The 15,191-nt window shown below is 39.4% G+C and overlaps 1 protein-coding gene across 1 annotated transcript in view; it reads right to left on the bottom strand.

The window, feature by feature from the left end:
- LOC131684320 (uncharacterized) overlaps positions 1–15,191 on the bottom strand; it is a 346,758-nt gene that overhangs the window by 36,860 nt on the left and 294,707 nt on the right. Inside the window, exons 10-13 of the mRNA XM_058967082.1 lie at positions 9,155–9,740; positions 8,877–9,053; positions 8,449–8,813; positions 8,278–8,370 (exon numbers count right to left, since the gene is read on the bottom strand). Coding sequence (XP_058823065.1) covers positions 8,278–8,370; positions 8,449–8,813; positions 8,877–9,053; positions 9,155–9,740 — 1,221 coding nt within the window. The remainder of the gene's footprint in view (positions 1–8,277; positions 8,371–8,448; positions 8,814–8,876; positions 9,054–9,154; positions 9,741–15,191) is intronic.

The raw sequence follows: 15,191 nt of genomic DNA, 5'->3' as shown, positions 1-15,191 counted from the left end.
ATAGAAGACAGAACATTAGTCAGTAAGATTTTTAGCCTGTTTCTAATGACCCTGCCACTTCTAGTTTTCCAATTTGTATATTTCACCTTCTTGCTCTCACTTGAGTACTATGGCTCCAAATTTTCATATCATTCCCTACTAAGTAATCTCTAGTTAATTGAATGTCGTTAAAAAGTAAAAAATGTGACTACATATTAGTCGAAATAAAAAAAGGAAAAAGGCATAAGATATTCTTCAAGTATTTGTGAACTGGTTCATGATTTCTAATTTAATGACTAACTATTCGTGCTCGAGAAATAGTTCACAAAGTCTTAAAATATTATTCATGTTTCCTAATATAATAGTCACGACTGATCATGCATGTGCCGGAAATTGTTGCCGACGCAAGCACGAAGCCCCCATGCTGTCCAATTTGTGCCGAAGGACACAAGTCTGAAGAATGTGTTTCAACCTTCCGAAAGTGCATAAACTGCCACAATGCCAATACTGCGAGAACTGATGCTGACCAAATACCAGTAGATCATGCCTCCTGGAGCTCTGAGTGTCCACTGTACCAAACTCGTCTTCGGCAATCACGTCTAATCATTGACTACAACACCTAGCAACTAACACAACACCGTGAAACCAGTTTCGCTGTTCGTCAAATAATCCCTCCCCGGTCAAACGACAAATCAACCACAGCAACCATGATTTTATATCCCTGACATTCCTTCCTGACAACGGATGTCCTGCTTATGTCTATCAGTTTCTTCTGTGGAGAGACGCCATCGGAGAATGAAACTCGATTAGAACAACGAGGCTGCAACAAACCTCATCTGATCAGATCAACAATTGCATCTTTCCGACGGGTGCAATCAGCCCGATTACACCAACTACGTTCACTTGCTTCCCGCGAGACTTGTGCGTTATGGTAGCGACCTTTCCCGGTCAGGTAAAGCTAAGCAGGGTATATGTCCTCCCGAAGCTACTCAAGATACTGCGCACCTTAAATTAGATCCACAATTGCAGCTTGTCGACGGATGCAATCTGTCCGATTCCATCAACGATGTTCATCTGCTTTCTAAGGAACTTGTATGCTATGGCAGCGACCTTTCCTGGTCAGCTAAAGCTGTGGAGATTATATGTCCTCCGAAGCTACTCAAGATACTGAGCACCTTAAATTAGACTTATAATTGCAGCTTGCCGATGGGCACAATCGGCTAGAATCCATCACCGACGCCCATCTGCTTGCCTCGGAACTTGGCAGCTACCCTTCCCGGTCAGATCTACAATTGCAGCTTACCAATGGACGTGATCAGCTAAACTCCGTCACCGATGACCATCTGCTTGCCACGGAACGTGAATGTGATGGTAGTGACCTTCTCCGGTCAGGTAAAAATAAGGAGGATATATGTCCTCCCGAAGCTACTATAGATTTTGCGCACCCTAAATCCTATCCACAATTGCAGTTTACCACCGTTTGCAATCAGTTTGATTATATCACCGACGCCTGTATGTTGACAACGAAATCTGAAAGCAGTAACTACGATCTGCTCCAGACAGATAACAGCAGTCTGAAACAATAAGAGCAATTTGCTTTTATTTACACAGGTAAATGCAATGATTGTATATGTTCTTCCGAAGTAGGACATACAGATGGTGCCCCCGCTGAAAATCCACACCTATTACAGGCGGACGCCACCACCATCGCCGCTTGTCTTTCTACTGCTTAACCATCAGGATACTATCTGGAGGAACATCTTAGTATCTACCACCAGAACGTGACAGGACTAAGCACAAAAAGTGACGAGTTGTTCGTCGCTGTTTCAGAGGCCGAATATGATATCATTGTTCTAACCGAAACGAGGCTGAATGATCAAATCTATTCGATCCAGTTATTCGGCTCAAGGTACACGGTTTACCGTAAAGATCACAATCCAGATAGTACAGAGAAAAAACTTGGTGGTGGTGTGCTTATTGCAGTCTCCAACCGGCTCTTGTCGAAACATAAAACTGATAGTAACGATCTCGAACAACTATGGGTAGATATTCGCGGGGGCGATACTAATATTTGTGTGGGCGTAGTATACATTCCCCCCGATTCTGCAAATGATATAGATATTATTCAGAAGCACATAGACTCAGCACTTGACATCGCAACTTCCATTCAACCCAACACGGTTCATCTACTGTTTGGTGACTATAATCAGCCAGGACTTCTTTGGAAGAGTACCCCCTCCGGTTATGCCTTTCCAGATCCTTCTGAATCTATCTTTTCGAGAGCGAGTATTGCCTTATTGGACGGAATGTCTATATTGAACATTCTGCAAAAATGTACAGTAAATAACAGACGAAATCGAACCCTGGATCTCCTGTTCGTAAATGAAGAAGCTTCTATTAACTGCGCCGTTTTAGGAGCCCTTGAGCCTGTTGTTGCCTGTGACGCCCATCATCCTCCTCTTCTAGTAACGCAGATTTGTCCCCAGTTGGTTATTTATGACAAAATGCTGGATGTCAGGGAGTACAATTTTTCGAAGACTGATTTCTCTAGACTTCAAAGTTCACTGCAGGCAATTGGGAGACTTTGTTAAATTCCGCGATCGATGTAGATGTTGCCGTAGAAAAACTTTCACTGGTTCTGAAACAGCTTTTCAGAATAACAGTTCCCGTCCCCGACCAAAACCGGCAGCTGAAAAGATTGCGAGCAGCTGCGCTTCGGCTTTACACCAGTCGACGAAACCCCATTACAAAACGAGAGTTTATTCAAGCTGGCAACAGTAACAAGATATATAATCGGTTCCTCTATTCAATACGCGTAGCACAAACCCAATCAAACCTGAAACAAAATCCAAAGCAGTTTTGGTCTTTCGTTAACGGAAAACGCAAAGAAAATGGGCTTCCTTCCAGTATGTTCCTTGCAAATGAAACATCAAGCATTCCAAGCGGCATCTGTGACCTATTCGCTCAACATTTCCCGAGTGTATTTAAAAAGAACTCGGCCAACTCCACTCAGGTGGAATATGGCCTTCAGAATGTCCCTCATGATGTAATTAATTTGGGTAATATCCAATTTACTGACGAAGACATTCTAACTGCCATGAGAAAGCTAAAGTCTTCAACATCAGCAGGACCAGATGGCATTCCTTCCATTATACTGAAAAGAAGCGCAAGCGCATTGTGTACGCCTTAAAGGCTAATTTTCAATCAATCACTGTTGCAATCGGCGTTTCCCGTGTGTTCGAAAAAATCAGTTATGTTTCCCGTTTTCAAAAAAGGTGATAAGCAAAATGTTGCGAACTAACGTGGCATAACCTCACTCAGCGCTGGGTCAAAGTTATTTGGGGTATTAGTAGGAAACGTGCTGTTTCGCGAGACCAAAGCATATATATCGAAGCATCAACATGGCCTTTTTCAGGCAGATCGACAACTACTAATCTAGCCCAATTCACTTCGCTCTGTGTTAAAAATATTGAAGTTGGATTTCAGGTCGATACTGTATACACGGATCTCAAGGCTGCATTCGATCGTGTAGATAACTCTTTTCTACTGGCAAAGATAAAGCGGCTGGGCTTCGTCAAATTTCACAAGGGTGGCTTAAATCATATCTCGTAAATCGTTCTCTATCTGTAAAATTAGGAAATAACGAGTCATACAGCTTCATCAACTTGTCGGGAGTGCCTCAAGGGAGCAATCTAGGACCGTTGCTTTTTTCGTTGTTCTTCAATGACGTTTGCTATGTTATACCTCCAGGGTGTAAACTTATATACGCTGATGATCTCAAACTATTTCTCATTGTGCGGTCAAAAGAAGATTGCGTGGCACTATAGCGACACTTCGACGCTTTTTGTAATTGGTATAGTTGCAACTTGCTGGCTATCAGCGTGGTCAAATGTTCCATAATATCTTTTACTCGCAGAAAAAAACCAATACTCTGGAGCTACACCATCTCAGGGGAATCGCTAGAGAGAATGACAGTTATCAGGGACCTCGGAGTACTGCTGGACTCACAACTGACATTCAGAATCCATTACTTTCATGTTACAGCACAGGCAAATAGATATCTCGGCTTCATTATAAGAATCGCCAAAGAATTCACTGATCCATATTGTTTACGGGCACTCTATTTTTCACTGGTTCGTTCTGTTCTGGAAGCTTCAGCACCCATTTGGTGTCCTTATACAAGCGTTTGGATCAACCGAATGGAAGCAGTGCAGGCAAGATTCCTCCGTGTTGCTCTTAGAACTCTCCCATGGCGTAACCCAGCAGAGCTACCACCGTACATCGATCGCTGTCGTCTGCTCGATATGGAAACCCTAGCGAAAAGCCGGAACACATTTAGAGCAGTATTTAATAAATAAATAAATATATAAATAAATAAATAAATAAATAAATAAAAAAATAAATAAATAAATAAATAAATAAATAAATAAATAGTTCATGAAAGAATGAAATGTATAATATCATGTATTCGTGACCTGCTTCATGTTTCCTAGTATAATTGTTTCGACTGACCATTTAAGCTCGTGATTAATTCGTAAAACCCTGGATTCGTGCACTATTCTTAGTACACGATATATCTTGCGTGAACTTTTTCACCAAATTTGGAATAACTATCGTGGAATCATTTTTGTTTCATGCACTTTTTCATCAATTATCGTATAGTTATATCCAGTGACTAATGATAGGTACGAAAAGCAAGATTACTAGGACATCGAGCCTCGTTATTCATTTGATAAGGATCCAGCTCGTATTATCACGTTTCTCCGAGTGAAAAATCCGATGGTAACCAAAAATAACATATCACGATAAGGCGAAGCGAAATTACGAATATTACGATAAAACAGTATTTATCATGAACAAGAGGCATAAATCATTCAATGTGTCAAATTCAAAAGTAAGCATATGAAGAAAATATCACGACAAAGTGCATATAAATTACGAGAATAGTGACTAAAACCCTGAAATTATGAACGTAAATCATAATGCTCGTGACTAAAATACCAAAAATCGCGACTAAGATGCTGAAATCATGAACATAAATCACTCTACTTGTGACTAAAATATCACAATAACGTGAATTAAAATTACAAAAATCGTTACTCCTAAAATCATGAACAACAATCACATCACTCGTGACTAATACTACGGTCGCACTACGAGTTGAAATGGGTTTTAACACTATCTTGATGACATTTTTCTTGTTGCTACACGGAAAAAATTTGTTCCCAAAATCGTGATTGAAGTGCCATGAATTCTGGAACAATCACGTTTTTACGTTACGAAAACAGGACCAAGATCATGGCTTTTATAATTATGTTCAATTTCCTTTCAGTAACGCCCGCATAACGATTTTATTAGTGGAAATATTTGATTTTGTTTTGTGAACTTCAGTCACGGTTTCCGCCAAGAATTAGTTCACAACTTTATGAACATTATTCATAAAACCAAAGGTTGACTCATGATTTTTTTCATAGTTATAGGAACAATAGTTAACAAAATCAAAATATTCTGGCTATTTTTTCGTGAACTATTTCACGAAATTCGGAATTTTATTCACGAATCCATTCAATCCTCGTGAACTAATTCATGATCGCCAATATATTAGTCACAATCCAATATCCGTGCTCGTGATATGGTTCACAAAATCATCAAATATTATTCATGTATTCGCGAACTGGTTCATGATTCCTAATATATTAGTTTCGATCCAATATGCTCGTTAAATAGCTCACGACATCATGAAATCTTATTCATGTATTCGTGAACCGCTTCATGATACCTAGTATAATAATCACAACTTACCATTCGTTTTCGTAAAATAGTTTACGAAATCATAAAATATTATTCATGTATTCGTGAACTGGTTCATGATTCCTAACATACTAGTCACGATCCAATATCCGTACTCGTGAAATAGTTCACGAAATCATGAAAGGTTGTTCTTGTATTCGTGAATTGGTTCATGATTCCTAATATATTAGTTACTATCCAATATCCGTGCTCGTGAAATAGTTCACGAAATCATAAAATATTATTCATGTAATCCTGAATTGGTTCATGATACCAAGTTTAATAGTCACAACTTATCATTCGATTTCGTGAAAAAGTTCACGAAATTATAAAATATTATTCATGTATTCGTAAACTGGTTCATGATTCCTAGTACATGATTTGGGATCTATCTAGTATCTATTTGCATGCTTGTGATATTAAGAAGATATCCCTATTAATTTACAATTTCATGCAACATGGTAATGACATTTTTACGTGAACTCTATCACAAAAGTTGGAATATTATTCGAGGAATCAAGCTGCTAGCGATCAGTAATAGGTACGAGCAGTAGATATAAAAATACTATTAGAACCTCGAACATCGTTATTAATTTGATAAGGTTCATTGTGATGTCCGGACAGAAAACGAAAACTGCACTGAGAACCCAAAATAGTGTGCGTGATATAGTTGATATAGATGATCCAGTTCATATTGTCACCAGTAAAAAAAACCATTAGTAACCAAAAAGTAATAGATCACGATAAGGCGAAGAGAATTTACGAATACCATGATAAAACTGCTGATATCATGAACATTAGTTTTTTTACTCTTTGAAAGTAAGCTCTCAAATAAAATATCATGATAACATGTATAGAAATTACGAAAATCGTGACTAAGATCCTGAAATCATGAACATAAATCACACAACTAGTGACAAAAATATCTAAAATCGTGACCAAGATCCTGATATTATGAACATGAATTGATCTATTCATGACTAAAATATCACGATAACATGAACAGAAGTTACAAAAATCGCGACTAAGATCCTGAAATCATGAACTTAAATCACACAACTTGTGACAAAAATATTTAAAATCGTGATAAAAATCCTGAAATCATGAACATGAAGCACTCTACTTATGACTAAAATATCACGATAACGTGAATGGAAATTACGAACATCGCGACTAAGATCTTGAAATCATGAACATTAATCCCGCTAACGTCATGAGAATTCACAAGAATCGTAAATAAGCTCTTGAAATCATGAACAACGTTAGACTGTCGACTGTGTATTTCCAAATCATGAACAAGAATCACAACAAAAATTAATCATGTCCAGGGAACAACAACGGTAACCCAACCAACCATTCTAATGTAACGCCATGTATAGAAATCACAAATAGTTTTATGAATACGAGGTTTATTGTTCATAATTTAAGAACTTGGTCACAGTTTTCGTAAATCGTTCAGTTCACGAAACCGTGACCTTTTATTCATGAATTTATGAACGGATTTTCTCCGTGTAATTATTATAACGTGTTATAACTCTGTAGTGTGGACATAGTATAAAATAACTCGTAACTAAGATCTTGATATCATGAACATAAATCACTGTACTCGCGACTAAAATACCACGACAACGTGAATAGAAATCACGAAACTCGTGGCTAAGATCCTGACATCATGAACATAAATCACGCTACTCTGCCAGAAAAATCCGATAGTAAACTCAAATATCACGGTAACATGATGAGAAATTACAGAAATCGCCACTAAGCTCCTGAAATCTTAAACGCCGTCTAGCTGTCGGCTCTTTTAGTTTATACAAACCAGTGTATCACCAATTTATGAACAAGAATCATAACAAAAACTAAACATGTTCGGGAACAACCAAAGTAACCCAACCAAACATTGAAAAGTAACGTCATGTATATATGCGGGTCGAACTAGGTTTTTGGAAGCACAAATTGTTTCATGAATACGAGGTTAATTATTCATAATTTGAGGAACTTGGTCTCGGTTTTCGTAAATCGTTCAGTTCACGAAATCGTGATCTTCGATGCATAAATTTATGAACGGCGTATTTGGTGCACAATTTGGAAAACAAATGAAGACTCCTAAGGACTACTCGCATCTGTTAAATTCATCTATCATATTAATTCAATAAGCTACAATGTGCTCAATAAACACCTTACCACTTCATAATGATGTGCAAAAAACAAGATAGATAATATTTTTTCTCGTCTATTAAATCAAAGCATGTCTCGTTTTGCCGACACATCGACAAGCAACAACCTATTTAGCGATTATGCCTTCGATGATGATGTCAATGGATGATTTATGATGGAAGCTGATGGCGATGATGCTAGAATGAGCGATGGTTTCTGACGGCCATGCAGATAGGAATGAAGCAAAGGGTCGCCTTTTACACTGACACGCTGCAAAGTAAACAACGCCTTGAGCGTCGTCGTCGCGGAGGCGATGCAGATGTGTTATCAGAGAAAACGCAACCGCCATACCTGTTGATTCCATGCGAGACGCCGTGTTGACTGTGTCACCAAACAGACAGTATCGGGGCATTGTCAGTCCGACGACACCGGCACAGCATGGCCCTGTTGAAGGTCAATAAACAAACATTCCCGTTTGTAGTGGCCTAGGGGAAACAATACCGCAACAATGAATTTGCTTACCTGTGTGCAGTCCTATTCGGAGCTGCAGCGGAACGCCGGGCAGATGTCGTACCTTGAAGTTGCCACTTTGATGCAGCAGGTCCAGGGCCATGGTAGCGATTTGTTCGGCATGGTCCGGAGTTCGAACGGGTAGCCCTCCGACGACCATGTACGCATCGCCGATTGTTTCCACCTTGTACACGTTATAGGCATTTATCGTAGCGTCGAAGCAGGTGTACAGATCATTCAGCAGATCCACCACTTGGACTGGGGTGCAGTGGGCGGCTATAGTTGTGAAACCAACGATATCACTAAAGTAGATTGTAACCTCGGCGAATTCCTCCGGTTCGACGGCGAGGCCAAGCTTTAAGCGATCTGCCACAGAACTAGTAAATCATAATTTTTTTGAAGAGGTTAAGAGTCACATAGTCAAAATGCCTTTCACTTACCTCGGTAGCATCCGGTTCAGCAGTTGTTCAGTCTTTTTGCGTTCCATATCAAGCTGGTCGGTTCGCTCCCGAATCAGCTCCTCCAGGTTGTTGGAATATTTTTCCAACATTTGAAACATAGTATCAACAAAGTTAACTTTTCGTCCATGATTTAATTGCTTAAAGCGTTCGCAAATCCTGCGTGGGGGAATAGAAATACGAAGAAAATCGTTCATTAATAACAGTTTATGTGGAAAAGGCGCGGAAAAATGAATTAAACAAAATATCATTATTCTTACATTACGAAATCCGGTCTCATTTCGGGGCTCTCGGCCCAGCACTGCCGCATGATGTTGATTGCCTCCGGTGGGGCAGCTCCTTTCGACACGGACGGACGTATGAGTGGAGGCGGTTTTTTGATTTTGGCTATAATTTCCTCGGGCGAGAGCGACAGCATACAGTACGGCTCCCCACGCACCACCACCTCCTGCATGATAATTCCGAACGCGTACACGTCGGCCGGTTGAGTTCCGTATCTGGGATAGCCTTTAGTACCCCGCAACGCCTCCGGTGCCGTCCAGAGAAGATCTTTAGCACTTCTGGGTGGTGGGGTAATGCCTTGGGCGTCGTAAAAGTTCTGCATGCCGTAGTCGGTGATTTTTAGCACCCAGCGAGCGTCTACCACACAGTTTCGAGACGACAGCGAACCGTGGATTCGAATCGGTGACCCGTGAAGATATCGCATCCCACGTACCAAGTCGGTCAGCAGGCTCAAGCGAAAGGACCAGTCGAGCTTGATTTCGTCCATGACCAGTACATCCTGCAGTGATCCGCGTGAGCAGTGCTCAAACACCAGTGCCGTGCGGGTGGGCTCGTTAAGCCAACCTGAAATTGGATTATAATTGAGGGAAATAGACTTAGTTACCTTATCTAATTAGGTTATAATAAGCGTTTTTTTGCTCGTTTAATTTTTTGAACAGTCGGTACGTTGACCGCCAAGTGAACAAACATTTTCAATTATACCTTAACCCTTTCTTGTCCCTGTTGTTGAACAACAACATAACATATAAACACCGTTCGGAGTTGTTTACACATTATAATCATCCTAACTTTATTGTTTATTGACTGAAAAAAGATTGCTTTGTGTTGGGTTTTTTGTATTAATAAGCGGCAGAATCGTTTGATTACGCTTTGATCAGTGTTTTCGTGATTGTGTGCTTGGTTCTATTGCTGCCGTTTATTTTCGTGCTATAATATGCACTAATTCTTTTAAACGCGTACAGTTATGCAGTTAACGTTAATACCAGCGACCGTTTTAAAAATATCAACTTCAAATAGAAAAAGTGAACGAAAGTTCCTTTTCAAAGCACAGTAGTACTTACTTCATTGGAAACGAATTGGTCAGTTCACCTAAAGCAGGTCGCCAAATTCAAGGAACGAATTTTTAGGCGAACGAATGACAATGAACTGACCTACCGTCCCACAAACTATTTTCGATGCTCTCTTAATTTAGAACTGAACGAAGAACGAAATTCAAGAAGAATAGAAAAAATCCTCAGGCAAACGCTCAACAAGAGTTTTCGCTCAATTAAAAATTCAACTGAACGAAAAAATGGTTCATGAGATCTACTTTTTTTTACAGAACTAGTCTGTCCATCTCTAATCAGACATGCCGTGTTTATGCTCACGATCAAATGTTTTTCGTTACCTCTTGCACTTACAGGTGACAAAACCCGCATTAAAGGTGCTGGCTGTTGATGTTGTGGTGCTTGATGCTGTGTTTTCAGTTGAACAGTTGCCACAAAATTGATAACCTTATGTGGTTCAGGTGATGGTAGTTGGATTCATTTGCCGTAGATGTGTTGGCAACTGGTTGTGAGGTATTCGCTTCCTCTTCCGCGCAAGGTTATGCAGTATGTTCCGTTTAATTACAGTACTTGCATATAGGAATCTGCCCATCATGGATGCATATCGTGGTTTGTTCAATTATAGTTCCGTTGTGTTTGAATTGTATAGGGTAGACCTGCCCTTATTCATCTCATTAGTCACAATGTCACACTATTTCGCTGACAACTCGACTTATACTGATTGGATTGCGCTTAAATAGGTATCGACATCTTTGCTTTGTTCTGAAGAAGCAGATCAATACAAAATCTGACTTGGAAAATGTAAAATATTCGCGTTAAAGCGAAGCGGAAGGTCGAGTACAACGCAGCCTTATTCATCCTATCATTTAAGCTAATGCGTTGAATAGAGATAGCAGACACTGCTCTAACTAATGTGTTCAAATGGGTGGGATGAATAGAGGTGCTAGGATGAATTAGGGAACAGTAACCCTAGTTTAGAGAGGATAGATCTTTCGACTCGCATTCTCGATACAAGAACATTATCGGTCATTCTCGGGTATAAGTTTCTTCAAATATCAGGTGAAACGGATTGTACATCTCCAAATTATGACGTGTATTTTGCATTTGGTTTACGGGATACGCGTTGATCGCTCATATAACCTTAGCTCTATACTATCATTTTCTATATACACAGGAATCTTTATTCCAACGCTGTGACTTTCTGCCACGTATTTTAAGTATCAGTACTGCATTGGATAGGTGTTGATACTGAAGTAAGGTGACTTCCATAAGCCTAAACTCAATTTTCACTTCTAGAAAATATTCTGAAATATTTTTATGTTATTTTGCTGAAGTATGCTGAATATCAAATATAAACTCTGAATTTCTAAATAACAGCGTGTACAGTTATGTTACTATATTGCTTCCGTGTATGAATCCTGATATCTTGTTGAACTGAAAAAGAAGGAAAAGACCAATCTACCATTTGGTCAAACAAATTCCAGTCACCTTAAATTAGTAGCCTTTCCATTCCATTGATTTTGGGCAGCTTCCTCGTTCAACGGAATGTATGCTGATTTCGGTTTTAGATCAGAGTCGCCCTAGGTTCGCTCTAATAGTTACAAAATCCATATAAAAGTGACAGCTCAGGGCGAACCTAGAGCGACTCGACTCTAAATTCGAAATCAGCAGTAGATACGCGAGAAAATTAGGAAATTTGAGCTCATCTCAGCAAGCTTTTAAGAGCCTTTTATTTGTTGTAAACATTGTTGCTCGGTCTATTTATTTAACAGTTTTTAACCAACATGGTGCCGAGTTATTCTTTATCTAGAAGAAGAAGAAAACAACAATAACTGTGAACAGATACTCGAAAAAACCTTCAACGTCGACTCGGGAACTGGCAATAATGTTAGATTATCCTGAATGTACTCGGGTTCGAGTTATAAAACAGTACAAGGAATCTCTTAATACTGCTATCCATTCTCGTCCACTGTGGTAGAAGGTCATTCGAAAAATCAAACCTGATCTCAATACCTGGGATTATGGTTTTGTCGAAAAAACCGGTACTGACTCGATGGATGTGTCTTCATCGACGATGAAGTCTACACTGATAATATAACTTCGTAAATATAATGAAATCGATCATGCAATGCACGAATTCATTCGTTGTTTTCTGCAACGAAGTACTTTCGTGCATTTAACTAGTAGGTTTCGTTCAATTCCTGAAAAAGAATGGCCGCTTGGTGAACGAAGGCTTTCGTAAATTTTACACGTTTAATGTACACTGCACGAATGTAATCGTTGATAACGACACTAATTTTCGTGAATGAAACGAAATTTTTCGCTTATTTTAATAAACGTTTGTGTATAATACGAACGATTTCATTACTCACACGAATTTATTTCGTTCATCTTAGGAAAGTTTTCGTATTCATTATTTTTGCAATCGATATTTTAGGATCGATGTTTGACGACAACGATTTTTTTAACTAACTAAAAGAAACAAACTAAAAGAATCGAACTAAAAGAAAGAATGAAACGAAATGATTCGTTTGTTTCAATAAATGTTTGCGTATATTACGAACGACTTCGTTGGTCGCACGAATTCATTTCGTTTATTTTAGAAAAGTTTTCGTATTTGTTAGCCTCTTATTGTTTTCAGTCGATCTTTTGGGATCGATGTTTGACAACTTCGATTTTTCGATTAAAAAAATCTATGTGGCCAATCGATTTTACTGTGGTTTGAAGAAATGGCCGCTTGATGAACGAAAGTTTTCGTAAGTTTTACTTATTTAGTGCAGACATTAATGGACTTGAAGCCAAAATACAGAAACATAACGTCGCCAGCTTGTATGAATCTGGAGACGATTACGGTCATGTAATGTTGGACTTGAACACCTTCATCCAGAAGAACCAGTGCAAATGTTTGAACGAATCGAACGACCACCCGATGGTGAATGCGCTCAGTTCCAGCGGTGGTCATCTGGTGTCCGATTGTGACGAACAGTTGATCATTTCGATTACCTTCAATCAGCTGGTCAAAATCAGTGCCATCAAGTTCAAAGCACCGCCCTCTCACGGACCGAAAAAAGGTGAGAATCTTTATCAATCAACCAAGCACCATCGATTTCGATATGGCTTAATCGCAAGTTTCGGTGCAGAATCTGGTACTGGGGCAGAAGGATCTTGGGTCGGGATCGCCGATTCCGTTGCACTTCGTTAAATTTCAGAACGAGCAGAATATGCAGCTGTTCGTGAAGGATAACCATTCTGGTGACGAGACGACCATTATCGATCATTTGGCCTTCATCGGGTCACCGATCCCAACGACTAAGATGGATGACTTCCAGCGGGTGACGAATATGTTTGATCGTATATTTAAAAGGTTAAAGATAGTGATGCGCGTTAACTTGTTCTTTTTATAAAATAATGAGCAGGAAAAATGGCATATTATTTTGATATTGCTCCGGCAGAGAAAAACTCAATCTTATTCATACAAAACCAACGAGCAGTTCGCGATGGCTCAGCTGAATCCGTACAGCTCCGGATTCTGGATCAACTGGAAACGAAAGAGGTTCAGGAAATCTTCCTGAAACCGACGGGCACGGATACGGCTACTAAATAGTCAGACTGAGACCCTCGTGATGAATTGTTGACGTATTCTACCTCTATTGAAGCTTTTTTGACGTTGACGGTTTGACGAATAGTACTCGTAAATATTACAAAGATGTTCGTATATAGCAGCGAACAATTCGTTTGTCGAATGAAGCTGTTTCCTAATAAGCCAACGAAAGTCGTTTCGTGGTATTCACGAAAAATTCGTAATAAAACATGAAAATGTTTCAATAGAACTACGAACGATTCATCATATGTACGAAAAAATTCGTATATTTTATGAAAATTGTCTGTACGAAACAAATTCCTGGCGATTTACGAATATATTCTATCAGTGTATGGGAATTACAAGCAAATCGGGGTTCAAACTCAACAAGGCTCCTGCTCACGGCAAGGTTCCTAGAAGATGCAAGTTTATTTTCGTGGGTTCACGGAAAAAAATGATTTGGCGAGGGATCTGTTCCTTCAGCAAGAACACCGGCTTTTTTGTGACGGATCAGGCTATGAATTTGGGAGTATTTAAAAGGATGTGCTTCAATAAACGGATTTTACGCTTCATTAATTTTCAAGTTACGTGTTGGCGAAATCTAGTCAGCTGCTACAACAGCAAAGACGTGCTATCAGGCCCGTGCACAGAAAATCCTCAAGGGAAGGCAGGGTTTTGATTTTTTTACGTATCTCATAAAAGAAAGGTACAGGAATTTTTAAACTGGGAAGGTTATTCCCGAGCCGTGGAGGGCCCAGTCTTGCGTACCAAACGATTCAGATCAACAAATTGAGTCAATGTCTGTTATCGAGAAGGATTCTTCAACAAACATCGCTACCTGCTAGCTCGTGGTAGTATTGGGTTCTTGCCGCAGTGGTTTGTAGTAGTTAAGATTACCGACCAAACCTAAACCTCTTGTTTACCCTAATCCTCATCCCTTGGATCCATCGTTAGGTATTACTTCAGGATGGATTGTGCTTCTGCTCTTTTTATTTTGTGACAATCGATCATGTTTTCTCCATTGCTACTTTTCTAATCTTTCTTGGTGCGACTCGTTCCTCAGCTGGTGCTGAGAATCCCTCGGCGGCGGTATTTCTCTCGATATCGATGCCTTTTTGACATTAAAAATGTCTTACTCCACTATCTGGGGCTAGGTGTCATTCTAAAATCTAAACTATCTCCCATGTAACGAAACTATGCAAGGTTTGCACGCTTTTAACTCCGATATTACTAGATGGATTTTAATCATTCATATACCAACCGATTCAGAAACACCTAACTTAAATATTGGTAATAATTTAATATCTCCCCAATAAAAGTAGACTTTTGGAAATTGGTAAAATTAAAAAGTTCACGAAAATTACCATTCGTGAGGCAGATTTCTCATAC

This window comes from Topomyia yanbarensis, chromosome 2 (assembly GCF_030247195.1).
Source record: "Topomyia yanbarensis strain Yona2022 chromosome 2, ASM3024719v1, whole genome shotgun sequence".
In the NCBI taxonomy this organism is placed as follows: domain Eukaryota; kingdom Metazoa; phylum Arthropoda; class Insecta; order Diptera; family Culicidae; genus Topomyia; species Topomyia yanbarensis.
Note: the sequence above shows the minus strand (reverse complement) of the source record. Positions and strands in the feature narration are given on the sequence as shown.